General features: G+C 43.6%; 1 protein-coding gene across 6 annotated transcripts in view; it reads left to right on the plus strand.

Annotated features, from left to right (window-relative positions):
- Positions 1 to 14,437, plus strand: part of SPATA6L (spermatogenesis associated 6 like) — a 57,852-nt gene that overhangs the window by 21,702 nt on the left and 21,713 nt on the right. For all 6 annotated transcript variants that reach the window (XM_075931630.1, XM_075931631.1, XM_075931632.1 and 3 more), the window contains 4 exons: positions 7,725 to 7,802; positions 10,175 to 10,447; positions 12,253 to 12,364; positions 12,670 to 12,713. In XM_075931630.1, coding sequence (XP_075787745.1) covers positions 7,725 to 7,802; positions 10,175 to 10,447; positions 12,253 to 12,364; positions 12,670 to 12,713 — 507 coding nt within the window. The remainder of the gene's footprint in view (positions 1 to 7,724; positions 7,803 to 10,174; positions 10,448 to 12,252; positions 12,365 to 12,669; positions 12,714 to 14,437) is intronic.

The raw sequence follows: 14,437 nt of genomic DNA on the forward strand, positions 1-14,437 counted from the left end.
ATTTGGAAGTGTAAAAGTTAAGTCCAAACATTCAACTTTAAATACTGTTCTGCTGTTGGAATGTGACTCCGTAAAACACCAGTTTTGTAGGATTCCAGTTTTATTGTCTTGAACTTAATGACATCTACAGTGTCCTCCCCTTGGGCAAAAATGTTAGTCATTTGTCCACTGGTACATAAGAATTCAGCTCTGTCTTTTCAACTAAAAAGTGGCTGATTCATTTGTGGGGCAGTCTCTCTTAGGTAAATTAAAGTTAAATATAGTTGCTGCTGTGGTTGTCTAAGGCATTTGTCTGCATTCTGCTTTTTCAGTTTAAGGCTGCTGTGACTGGGGTTTTTATTTTTATTCTCCTATTTTTAGTGTGTCTGACTCTCACTTGATGTTATGTCTTTTATTTTGACCCTGCTTTAATATAAATTTAAATGCCACTGGGTCCACCAGTCTGAGACAGTTAGTCAGAACTGAGATGATATAACAATTCATTTAGAATCTGAGAAGAAAACTCTAATAACTCAATATTATGGGAAGTGTCCAAGTGGACTTTTAGAAATCTAGATCTGACCATAGGGTCTGATCCAAAGCCTACTGAAATAAATTGAAAGCTACCTTGATTTCAGAGGCTTTGGATTAGGCTCATACAGAACATAATTTATTGTGGAAGAATCAACATGGTTATTGTGAAAAGAACTCAGGCCACACAAATCTACCTAGAATTCTTTAATAGGAATCAACAAGCATGTGGACAAGGAGGAATCCAATGAATATAGTGTACCTAGATTGCCAGAAAGCCTGTGACAAGGTTGGTCATCAAAGGCTGTTAGGCAAAATAAGTTATCATGGGATAAGAGGGAAGGTCCTCTCATGAACTGGTAACAGGTTAAAAGATAGGAAATAAAGGGTAGGAATAACTGGTCAGTTTTCAGAATGGACAGAGGTAACTAGTGGTGTCTCCTAGAGGACTGTACTCAGCCCAATACTATTTAACATGTTTATAAATGATTTAAACAATAAGGTGGCAAAATTTGCAAATGATAAAAAACTACTCAAAAGTTTCAGAGGGGTAGCCGAGTTAGTCTATACAGGAAAAACTTAAAAAATAACAAATAGTCTGGTAGCATTTTAAAGACTAACAAAACATGTAGATGGTATCATGAGCTCTCATGGGCACCGCCCACCTCCCCAGATGACTGGAGTGTTGAAAGTCCAGAACCAAGAATAAATAAAGGGGGGGAGGAAATTGAAGTGGGGAAAGAGGACATTGGGTAAATAAGTTTCAAAGGGATAGTCGAGACAGTCTGCCACAGGAAAAACTTAAAAAACAACAAATAGTCTATTAGCACTTTAAAGACTAAATAGTTAAAAGAGGCGTGTCAAATCCAAGCAGACTGTGAAGAGTTTCAAACCTGGGTGACTGGGCAACAAAAGGGCAGATGAAATTCAGTATTGATAAATGCAAAGTAGTATATATTGGGAAACATAACCCCAGCCATACATATAAAATGGTGGGATCTAAATTAGCTATTACCACCCAAGAAAGAGATCTTGGAATCTTTCATAGAACACTTAGATCTGGAAAGGAACTCGAGAGATCATCAAGTCCAGTCCCCTGCCCTCATGGCAGGACCAAGCACCATTCTAGATCATCCCTGACAGGTGTCTGTCTAACCTGCTCTTAAATATCTCCAGTGATGGAGATTCCACAACCGCCCTAGGCAGTTTATTCCAGTGTTTAACCACTGTGACTGTTAGGAACTTTTTCCTAATGTCCAACCTAAACCTCCCTGGCTAGAGTTTAAGCCCATTGCGTCTTGTCCTATCATCAGAAGCCAAGGAGAACAATTTTCCCCCCTCCTCCCTGTGACACCCTTTTAGATACCTGAAAACTGCTATCATGTTCCCTCTGTCTTCTTTTTCAAACCAAACAAGCCCAATTCCTTCAGCCTTGCCTAATAGCTCATGTTTTCTAGACCTTTAATCATTTTTGTTGCTCTTCTCTGGACCTTCTCCAATTTTTCCACATCTTTCTTGAAATGTGGTGCCCAGAACTGGACACAATACTTCAGTTGAGGCCTAATCAGTGCAGAGTAGAGCGGAAGAATGGCTTCTTGTGTCTTGCTCACAACACTCCTGTTAATGCATCCCAGAATCACGTCTGCTTTTTTTGCAACAGTGTCACACTGTTGACACATATTTAGCTTGTGGTCCACTATGACCTCTAGATCCTTTTCTGTAGTACTCCTTCCTAGACAGTCACTTCCCATTCTGTATGTGTGAAATGGATTGTTCCTTCCTAAGTGGAATACTTTTCGTTTGTCTTTATTAAACTTCATCCTATTTACCTCAAACCATTTCTCCAGTTTGTCCAGATAATTTTGAATTATGACCCTATCCTCCAAAGCAGTTGCAATCCATCCCAGTTTATCATCTGCAAACTTAATAAGCATACTCTCTATGCCATCGTCTAAATCGTTGATGAAGATATTGAGCAGATCCGATCCCAAAACAGACCACAACGGAACCCCACTTGTTATGCCCTTCCAGCATGATTGTGAACAGTCAATAACTATTCTCTGAGAATGGTTATCCACCCAGTTATGCAACCCCCTGAGAGTAGCCCTATCTAGGTTGTATTTCCCTAGTTTATTGATAAGAAGGTTATGCAAGACCATATCAGATATCTTACTAACGTCTAGGTATATCACATCCACCACTTATCCGTTATTCACAAGACTTGTTATCCTATCAAAGAAAGCTATCACATTGGTCTGACATGATTTGTTCTTTACAAATCCATGCTGGCTGTTACCTATCACTTTATTTTCTTCCAGAGGTTTGCAGATTATTTTTTTAATTACCTACTCCATTATCTTTCCTGGCACAGAAGTTAAACTGACTGGTCTGTAGTTTCCTGGGTTGTTCTTATTTCCTATTTATAGATGGACACTATATTTACTCTTTTCCAGTCTTCTGGATTCTTTCCTGTTTTCCATGATTTTTAAAAGATGACAGCTAAAGGTTCAGATACCTCCTCTATCAGCTCCTTGAATATTCTAGGATGCATTTCATCAGGCCCTGGTGACTTGCAGACAGCTAACTTTTCAAAGTAATTTTTAACTTGTTCTTTTTTTATTTTAACTTTTAAACCTACTGCATTTCCACTAGCTTTGTGGATAGTTTTTCTGAAAACATCCACTCAGTATTCAGCAGCTGTCAAAAAACAAAACAAAACAAAACAACAAAAACCCAAAACAACCCCAAACAGAATGTTGGTAATCATTAAGATAGCAAATAAGAGAGAAAATATCATATTACTTCTATATAAATCCATGGTACGCCCACATCTTGAATATTGCATTCAGATGTGGTCGCCTTATCTCAAAAAGATATATTGGAATTAGAAAATGTTCAGAAAAGGGCAACAAGATGATTGGGGTATGAAACGGCTTCCTTATAGGGAGAGATGAATAGGACTAGGACTTTTCAGCTTGGAAAAGAGAAGACTAAGCAGGGATATGATAGAGATCTGTAACTGATTTGGAGAAAGTAGATAAAGAAGTGTTACTTAATTTCTCATAATTTAAGAAGTCTGTGTGTGGAGGGGGCAGGGGGAAGAAGTTGTCACCAAATGAAATTAATAGGCAGCACATTTAAAACAAACAATAAGTTTTTCTTCATGCATCGCACAGTCAACCTGTGGAACTCCTCGCCAGAGGATGTTTGCACTAAATCCCCCCTAAGCTGAACAACCATGCAGTTTCCCATTAAGCCCTGCATAGGGGCTCAGGGTTGCAGCAGGAAGAGATATCTTTCTCCAAGCCCTGACGCTGCCAGGGCTGGTCCCAGCATGGAGCTGCTGGAGCTGGTGGAGATGAGCCACTCCCCAGTGGCCCAAACACCAAGCTGCCATGACTGGTGGAGAGGAGCCACTCCCCGCTGGCTTCAGCAGGGAGCCCAAGTCCTGGTAAGCCCAAGCCCCAGGTAAATCCAAGCCTCTTGCCCCTGCATCTTGATCCCCCCAGCCCTGTGCACCTTCCTGCACTCCAAAGCCCTCATCACAGCCCTCCCACAAAGCGCCAGAGTCTGTACCCCTCCTGCAACCCAACCCCCATCCCAGAGCCTGTACCGTCTCTTGCATGCCAATCCCAAGCCTTGAACCCCTCCCCAAATCTGGAGCCACCATCCCCAGCTCCACCCCAGAGCCTGCACCCCCGCCAGAGCCCTTGCACCCCAACTCTCTGCCTCAGCCCCGAGCCTCTCAACTCCCCTCCCAGAGCCCACATGCCCAGCCTGAGCCCTTTCACTTATCTGGCCTCCATCCTTCTGCCCCAGTCCTGAGCCCCCTTCCACACTCAGATCCTCTTGGCCCCACTCCCACTATATGAATTTTGTCATGTGCACCAATATGAAGTGATGTGTCACACGTCACCTCTGTGTCACACATCACCTCCACGTTGGTGCACATAAGAAAATTCATTCTGCTTAGAGGTCGGAAAAATTAGTGGGATCACCGATTGTGAAGGTCAAGACTATAACAGGGTTAAAAAAAACTAGGTAGGTTAATGGAGGCATCAGTGGCTGTGAGCCAGGATGGGCAAGGATGGTGTCCCTAGCTTGTGTTTGCCAGAAGCTGGGATTGGGTGACAGTGGATGTATCCCTTGATGGTTTCCTCTTCTGTTCATTCCCTCTGGGGCACCTGGCACCGGCCACTGTCAGAAGACAGGGCTAGAAGGACATTTCGTCTGACCCAGTATGGCCATTCTTATATTCGTATAGACAAGTGAAGTGCTCCATTAGTGCTGCTTGGTTTTACTGTGACTGAACCGATAAATGTTCCCTGTCAAGCCAATGAAGAATAGTTTGATGGGTCTGGAAAGTCTGCACTTGAGCCAGTCACTTGTCTATATCAAGTCCCAGCATGTGTTTGCTACCTATATGTGCCTGGGCTTGTTTACATCAATTACATTCTTACAAAGACCCATGTTCTCCCACTGTAATGCAAGTGAACAATGGAAACAAAGTTTTCGTCAAGGGCAATATGTCCTGAAGGCAGGTGATCTGGTGGTTAGAATCTCTGTTAAATGTTTCTGCACTCTGTCATTCATTGCAGACTTCATAGTATTTAAATGTAATTTTAGAGGCAACAACTGACATTTTCCTCTCCTTTCCCTCCTCACTGAGTAGCTGGTAAATTAGCTTAGCAGATTGTCAGTTTGTACATTGTCATTATGGCCTGATTTCTGTTTAATCACTAAGCCACTTTGTCGAGTAAAAGCACTGAAGCAATATGAATGTTAATTTCTATAGCCTGGTGAGGCTGCTGGCACCCAAATGTTCAACAGCAGCTTCAAGCAGACAAATTTGATTTTTCTTCATTGCCAGCAACACAGTCCCAGAAGTTCTAGCCCCTTCAAATTTACTACCCTTAAAGAATTCAAAATAGTTTTCAGTTGATAGTTTGTAGTGTCATTCACTAGAGATTGAACCTAAGAACAAAATGTGCCTGAGAGCATCTGGAATCAAGGAAGCCTCTCACAGTGCTCATTTGATCATCTGGTTGTTAATTTTGTTGTTCTGATCCAGCTAAAGTCATTGTAGTTGAGTGAAAAGTCATGACGGTCTGAATGGATTTTGGGAGACATAACATAACTGTTTTGAAACAGACTAGATTTAAAGTCGAATGTCTCCCTTTGGGGCTAAATTGTGCCTCTTGGAGGGTAGAGAGATGTGTGTATGGGGGAGAACTTTTGGAGAAGAGTGGTGAGCTGCAGAACGTGCAACTATTAGGCTGTGGCGACACTACAGAGCTTACAGCAGTGCTGGACTGCTGTTAGGGCAGATGCTGTACGCAGATGGCAGAGAGCTCCCCTGTCAACTGAATTACTCCAATCCCCCGGAGCAGTAGTGCTGTCCACACTGATGGTTGGGTTAGTGTAACTTACGTTGCTATGGGGAATGGCTTATTTACACCCCTGAATAACATAAGTTATACCACAGAGGTCCCTTGTTTACAGTTAGTGCCTGTGCACATGACAGGGCCCCAACCTGCCCTTTTCCTGTGCAGATGCACTTTCTGTAGGGGTGGGCAAATTTTTTGGCCCGAGGACCACACTGGGGCTCAAAATTTGTGTGGAGAGCTGTGTAGATAAGGCTAGGGGAGGCTGTGCCACCCCAAACAGCCAAGTGAACCCTGGCCTCCAGCCCCCATCTGACCCCCTATCCTATACTCTTCCCCCATTCCCAAATCCCTGACCATCCCCTAGGGACACCCGCCTCCTATCTAACACCCTCCCCCCCCATGCTTCCTGCCCCTAGGACTCCCCACCTCCCTTCCCTAACTTACCCTGGAATCCTTTCCTTTTCTAACCCTCCCTGCTCACCATCCCCTGACCATTTCCTGGGGACCTCCACCCCCTATCCTACCTCTGCTTCTTGCCTCCTGGCCACCCCCCAGTATCTCCTGGCTCCTATTGAAACCTCCTGCCTCCTGACTGCCCCCAGGAGTCACTGCCCCTATCCAACCCCTCCCCCCATCTCCATTCCCTGGGGACTCCTGCCTCCTATCCAAACCCAACCCCCACACACTCAATTCCCCCTCAGGAGTCCCCATCTCCTATCAATGCCCCTGACTGCCATCCCTTGACTGCTCCACCCAGATCACCGGGGCTGGTGGTACGGTGAGTATGCAGCCTAGGTGTTGGGGGATCTGAGGCTGTGGGAGAGGGTGACAGAATGGGTGGGCAGGGGCTAACCTTCCTGGGCAGGAGCTCAGGGGTAGGATGGAAGGCTCTGGTGGGCCAGATGTGGCTTGTGAGCTATAGTTTGCCCCTCTCTGCTCTAGGGCTTTGAGTCTAGTGCTTTCTAATACCTGCAGACAGGTTATGGCTTCCTGTTCCCTTTCTTGCCATCTCTGCCCAAATGTAGAAGCAGAGCAGGTATAATTTGGTCTTTAGTGTTTCTACAGTTACTGTGTCTTCATAGTTACTGCTTTGAAAGAAATAAGAACTACATTAATTCAATTCCCAAGCTGATTGCAAGTTAATAGATTGTGCCTGTTAATTACAGACTATAATCGTCTTGCTGCAATATTTGTGACCCTTTTACCTGCTTTGAAAGGAAAACTGAAAGACTGATTGAGTTTTCACTGCTGTTTGGCAGGTGTAGTCTGGAGCATGAAGGGCCCATTAAGGAGAGTGGTGTTTAGTAAATACAGCTTTTAAGCAAACAGGAAAGAGCTGTCTACTCTCTCAGATGTCTAGATCTAGATATAGAAAAACGGAATTCTTCTCCCATTTCATCCCAGCTCTAGTTCTTTGAGAATGGGATACTTCTCTGGGGTTGTTAGCATTTTAGGTGTTTTTCTGCATTGTTGGCCTTGACCATCCTCCTTTCCCACTTTGCAAGGATTAGGCCCATAAAGAGAGTCCATTGCCTCCCTCCTCAGTGTCATGTTACCGGAATATGCAACCTAAGAGCACTTTGCTTCTTTTTCCTGCCATATTGCATTGCAAGTTCCTTATGATTTTGTTGTCTGTAGTCGCCCATGGTTTTTAATATTTTTGGTTTTAGTGGTTTCTGCGGCCACTTTTGCTTCTGAAATAATGTGTAAGAAGCTTGAGGAAATGTCACTGAATTAGAGAGAGTTGTTCTTGCTCATCACGGCAACGCTGTAATATCTGCACCAGGGTATTCATGTTAGTGATTTCACTTCTTCATTGTTTTTAAGGGAATTGCACCAAAAATAGAATTTTCCACAAGAACAACCATCACTGAGTTTCCACTTCAGTACAGAAAGCTGTTCTGTGTAAGTATTTTAGTAAAAGGCACAAATATGGCCAGAAACATCAGTGTTTGATCCTATGTGTCACATTGCACCCATCACCTTTACATTTAAGTGCCTCCTACAGTAATAAGAATCACACCAGTTCTGCACTGAAAGGCTTTTTTTAAAAAAAAAAATTTCTTCTCTCAGTTCTTCTGCTATAACAAGGAGCTTAATACTTGGTGGTTGTTGTCAGGAGGATGTTGCTGCTTAGTCTGAGAAAGTCCAACACAAGAGAATGGGGCTTGCATTGTTTCCTAAAAGAGGCTAAACAGGCAGATTGTGATCTCTGGTGGGAAGGGGTTCCCTGACCATAGACCTTTACTGAGAATTGTTTGTGTGTGGCTGTGAGTGTTTCATTTTTTGCATGCTGTTGGTTGCTGTTTCTTTTGCTTGCTCCCTACTGCTCCCCCAACATAGCCTGAGTTTTCTCTGGATTGAGCTATAACCAACTAGCCAAGACACAATCTCCAGTGTCATTCATTCTTCTGTACCAGCAGAGTTAGGCTCATTACCAGGTAATTATTCTTTATGGTCCAAATTTTGCAATATTTTTTGAAACAAAGCTCTCAATAAAGTCAAAGAAAGAGGTGTGGGTTTTTTTTTTTCAATTAAGGGTTGCAGAATTTGGCTCATTCAGAATTATTGCTTCTTTGGAGCCACATTCTCAGGTTCTTACTCAAGCAGGTTCTCATTGAAACCATGACCTCAAGATTTTGACTTTAGATCTAGATTCACATGGGAAACCTCAGGCCCGGGGGCTGGATGTGACCCCTGGCTTGCCTGGATTCGGCTCCTGAGGCTCAGGGCTCCTCCCCCCCTAGCACTGGGGAGACTGTGCCTACTGCAGGACTGGAGCACACAAAATCTACTAGCCTGGGCCTCACTAAGCTCTGGGCGTGTGAAGGGGATGTGGGGAGTGTCTTTCTCCTTTTCAGTAAGGGACCACCCCAGTGAGGGTTTTGTTTTTTTGTTTTTTGGCTTCTCATTTGTGTGTGGCCCCCGACTGATTTTTCTGTGGGTCAGCAGCCCCTGACCCAAAAAAGGTTCCCCGCCCCTAGTCTAGATCCTTTGATCTGCTGAATGCTTCTTTATAGATACAGGCAGTCCCCGACTTACGCGGATCTGACTTATGTCGGATCCGCACTTACGAACGGGGTTTTCTCGCCCCGGAGCTCGCAGGCAGCGGTCCCGCCACCTCGACCTCCGGGGCGAGAAAAGCTGCTTCCGGTGCCCCTGGTCTGCTGGGGACCGTCTCCAGCAGACCAGAGACACCGGGAGCAAAGCCGCAGCGGTGGCGGGGTCCCGCGCCTCTGAGGCTTTGCCAGAGCAAAGCCGCAGAGGTGCGGCACCCCGCTGCCACTTTGCTCCCCGTGTCCCTGGTCTGCTGGAGCCCCGTGTCCCTCCCCCAGCAGACCAGGCTTTTGTTGTGGACCCTGGGGCAGAGCAGCTGGGGCGCTGCCGGTTGGTCCCGCAGCGCCGTTCTGGGCACTACTGGACCAACCCGGCAGCACCCTAGCTGCTCTGCCCCAGGCGTCCTGATTCAGCCGCTGCTGGTCAGTTTCAGCAGTGGCTGAATCAGGACGCCTGGGGCAGAGCAGCTGGGGTGCTGCTGGGTTGGTCCAGTAGTGCCAAGGAGCGGCGCTACTGGAGCAACCCAGCAGCACCCCAGCTGCTCTGCCCCAGGCGTCCCCAAGTCAGCCGCTGCTGAAACTGACCAGCGCTGACTACAGGAAGCCCGAGGCAGAGTTGCTCTGCCCCGGGCTTCCTGGAATCAGCCGCTGATCAGTTTCAGCAGCAGCTGACTTGGGGACGCTTGGGGTTCTTAAGTTGAATCTGTATGTAAGTCAGAACTGGCGGTCAGTTTCAGCAGCGGCTGAATCTGGACGCCAGTTCCGACTTACATACAGATTTAACTTAAGAACAAACCTACAGTCCCTATCTTGTACGTAACCTGGGGACTGCCTGTATACAGTGCTCTTAACTTCAGTTGAATCAGTAGAAGTTGGGACTATAGAGCACCACACAGAGGGCCAACAGCATCTTTCAGGATCAAGCCCTGGATGAGAGATTGTCAAATACATTTAAGATGTATAAAGAAGAGAGGCATGAGTCCCCGCTCTCTGCTTTCAATTATTGACGTTATGTCACTTCTCAGCTCAGAGTCTCAGACACCCCTCCCCCATTTTAATTTGTAGCTACAAAGAGCCAAATTCTGCTCCCAAATGTGTAGGAGCCCCCCGATGACTTGAAACTCTGCTCAGCCGACTGTCTTCTACAGAGAGGTTTGGAAATAGCCTGTACATGTTTCTGCTTGGGTAATCACTTTATGAGCCAATTCATTTATCTGGCAGGGAAGAAACAGAACGAGGATACAAAGATCTGCATCGGTATCACCCAGGCGAAGGAGCATTTCACCAGCACGATGTAAGACTACAAAGAAAAAGGATAATAAGATCTGCAAGAGCCTTGCCAGGTTATTAAGATCCCGCTCTCCATCTCCAAAAGCTACAAAGCACTTGTGTCAGCTCTGCAAAGCAAACCAACATCATCAATCAAGGCTAAGCCTGGGATCTGGTGGGTACAAACTGGAAACAGAAACCAGGCCACCATTTGTTGTTAGACACGTAAGTCTTAAAATTGCCACACTAAGTTAATTTTTTTATTATTGTGATGATATTAGAGTAAATTGGGTGCTCCTGTCATCCTTCCTCATAAAGCTAGAAGAAGAGGAGACTTTAAGAAATTAACCAGCAGCAAATCTGAAAATGTAAAAAGAAATGCTTAATTAATCTGTGGAACTCACTGGTATCTCTAGTATTGAGGTCAGTTAGTTAGCAGATTCAGGAAAATATTAGACATTTGTATGACTAATAAGAGAATCCAAAGTTACATTTAGATGGAATAAAATTATAAATTACATTTAGATCTCATTCTTTAGCACATAAACAAGCCACTGATGAGGTCGTTCCTCTGAATATCTCAAATCACTTTACAAATACTCGCTAATTAAGCATCACCGTGCCCAAGTGAGGTGTATAACACATGCACAAAAATGAAAATGGGGGGACTGAAAAGTGCTGTGTCTCAGTATATTTGTATGTTCAGGTAATGGGCATTGTAGAGAAGCCTAAATTAGATCCTGGTAGAGAGAGACAGATCGATCTATCTATCTATCTATCTATCTATCTATCTATCTATCTATCTATCTATCTATCTATCTATCTATCTATCTATCTATCTATCTATCTATCTCACACCAGCCAATCCATTACATTATCTATATGTCATTTCCTCAATTTGTAGTTTTAATTTATTTTAAATGGTCATTTATAATCGTAAATGTCTATACCCTGTTGCAATCCATGAAGGGGTTATATTTTTGAATCCCCTGTTCACGAACATGAAAGATTTCTTGAGTCCTCATGAAGATGAAAACATTTTTTTAAAACTTTCCTAACCACACTCTTAAAAGAAATGTGAAAGGTCTAGTGCCAGATACACTCTTCCATAACAAGATGGTACTGGTCATTTCCTTATTATAAAAACATCAATAATGTCACAATCCCAGTGTTTTGTAAACAAGGTGGTGTTACTGAAGTGTCTGCACTGTGCTGTGTATATTGTTTCTCCTCTTTTGTATATTATTGTACTTGTGGAAGAAAGAAGGGGAGGCGGGAAGAAACCATTTTTTAAATTATTTTCTTTGTAGACTATAAGCAGCTGCAAATAGGCTCATGTCCAGACCTGGTTTTCACAGAATAAAAATTGAGCTTCATATTATTCCTTCATTTTATGTAGTTTGCAGTGATACTGATTGTTGTCATATGCTGAATATATGAATAGAGACACTGGTTTTATGGCCCATTACAACTACAGGTTGAACCTCTCTAGTCCAGTTTCCTCGGGACCTGACCGGTACCGAACCAGAGAATTTGCCAAACCACAGAAGATCAGTATTGTCTAGCAGCATTACTAACACTTCCGTTGCTTACTGGGCTCTTAAAAAGACATGTAGGGGTAAATTAGAGCTAAATAAGAGCACAGAACACTGAGAGCCAGAACTGGTGGCTATAAACAAATGTTATGGGACCACAGGCAACTTGGCCACGCCCAAGATAAGTGAACATCCGGCTAACTAAAGTCATGCTGGACCACGAATGTTGCCAGACCAGAGAGTGCCAGACTAGAGAGGTTCAGCCTGTATTTGTAACCCACCCTGCTGCCTAACACTCTCCATTGGCCTACTACTGCCGAAGTGTTAAGTGCTCACTTCATTTTAAGTGGTCTCCTACAACATAGGTGAATCTAGCCATCAGTTCTACCTTGTATTTAGCTTGGACCTCTGGTAACCTTCTCCGGACCTGCTGAAGAAGGGTGTGAAGGAAGCTCAAAAGCTTGTCCCTGACCTACGATCTCTCTTTCATTTTAGGTAGATAGTTGTAACCCATTTGGTGAAAAAGCTTCAACACAATTACCTCACCGAAATCCCAAACAAAATACGATCTCAGCAAGGAATTCTCTTGACTTTCAATTGAAACAAGGTACTTACAATATTTTAATCAACTATATATTTGAGAGAGTTTTTCTGTCTGCCCATCCGTCCGTCCGTCTGTCTGTTCAAGAACTCCTCCTAAAAGGTAATTGCTAGGATCACCAAATTCAGTATGCAGCTTCCTTTTATCATCACTTAAAGCAATGAAAGTGTTTGGCTGTGCCAGGAAAATGAGGCAGTCCTCTTTTGATTACTTTTTGAGTTCAATGCTAATATGGTGATGAACAAAGAAAGTAGTAATGTAAGAGTAAATACTAATAATCAGCTGTTGAAATATCTTTTTTTTTCTTTTAGCTTTATCTTTTGATAGCTCTGAAGCATCAATTGCCCCAGTTCAGGTAATGTAAAAAACAACAATTGTAAAATTACGTCTCTTCTGTTAGCAGTATAATCAATATATTTTAAAAAGAGAATTCAATGAAGGGAGTTGATGGCTTTTGGAATAGTAAAGCTCATCTGGTTATCTGTAATGGGAAATTATGAGGCAACGCTTGCTCTAGTTATGGGGAAATAAAAAAAATCACAGATTTTTTGTTGAGAACACAATGTCAAAAAGTTGTAGGTCACATTGTTTTCAGCAAAAATCCTTCATGTTTCCCTGAAAATAGCTTGAAACCACTTAAAACGCAGGCCAGTTATCCATACTTCATTACATTGGGTATTTATGGAGTCAAATTTGTAAAACTCCTTAGAGGAATCTAGCTCACCAGAGATCTGGCCTTGGTGACAAAGACCTATGACTCTAGATGCTACATCTGTGACAAATCTACATGGAAATCTATTATAATAGAAATCATGGCCTAAACAAACATACAGTTTTAGTAATGGAATATGGAGCCATTTATCCTGAAGTCATCATTCCATTCTACCTCAGAGTGGTATTAACAAGAAATCATTACTATCTGACAGCTGTTTGGTAAGCTAATGCACATCTATGTGCAATTAGTTAATAGCTTCAGTTTGGATTGGTATTCACATAAAAGAAACTCGACTGACACATTGATTGGTATCCACAGCAACTTTTGCAGGAAAGCCAAGAAATAAATAAATCTAAAGACTGAACCATCTTACGTCTTCTACATGGTCACTTGTAAGTCTGAATTGATGCACATCTGTAGACTAGCGTAGGAAGTTTCGCATTACTGTTCTGATGTCCAGAAATCTCCATCTCCAGTACTTTCAATTTCCCACCTTTTAATTTAGTAAATTCACTTTGAAATATTTAAATCCTACCAATGTGCCAAAATCTAAGAGGACAACAGAGGGAAAAAGGTTGCCCATTTTCCATTCCTATTCAATCATTGGCTACGGTAGCAGATGTTTTAGTGCCAGTTGTGCTTATATATTTGTTCTGATTTTGACATTAGTTCACAGTCATACCAAATCCTGTCACACAGACCATTGAACAGCCAACAGATGATCTTGACACCTGTCAGTCACCACCAAAGTTAGCCAGATTAATGTAGAGGTAGAAATTTCCATATCCTTACCAGTTCGGGTATGTCTACACTACAACGTTAATTCGAGGTAACTTACTTCAAAATAGTTAATTCGAATTAAGCTAATTCGAATTAACACATCTACACAGAAAATGCATTTCGAAATAGCATTCTGCTATTTCGAAATAGCGCGTCCACACTGAGTGGACTCTGAATCGGAGTTAAGGCTGGCTGGAACCAGAGTCGGCAGGGCACCAGGTCAGGACCTCCTGTGTGGGGCTGCTGCCTGCAGCTATCTGAGGTCCATGCTTAAAGGGACCCTACCTCCCCATCCCGGACAGCCAGTTCTCTGGTGTCTCTGCTTGCTTGTCTACCTCGATGAGGGACAGCAAAGCATTTGTGTCTCAGAGTGCTCTGGTTGCCGTCACTCGGGACACCCTACCACTCTGCAACATGGAGACAGAGCTGCCCCTGGGCACTCTGGTGCGTCTTGTGGACGCGTTGCCATCAGCCTGACTGCACTTTCTGCAGGCTGCCATCCGGGAGGTCTATCAGGGGGCTGTCAGTATCCAGGAGGCCCTGTGGGAGAGCTTCCGCCCCGAGGAGCACTAACAGTCTCCGTG

This window comes from Pelodiscus sinensis, chromosome 6, assembly GCF_049634645.1.
Source record: "Pelodiscus sinensis isolate JC-2024 chromosome 6, ASM4963464v1, whole genome shotgun sequence".
NCBI lineage: Eukaryota > Metazoa > Chordata > Testudines > Trionychidae > Pelodiscus > Pelodiscus sinensis.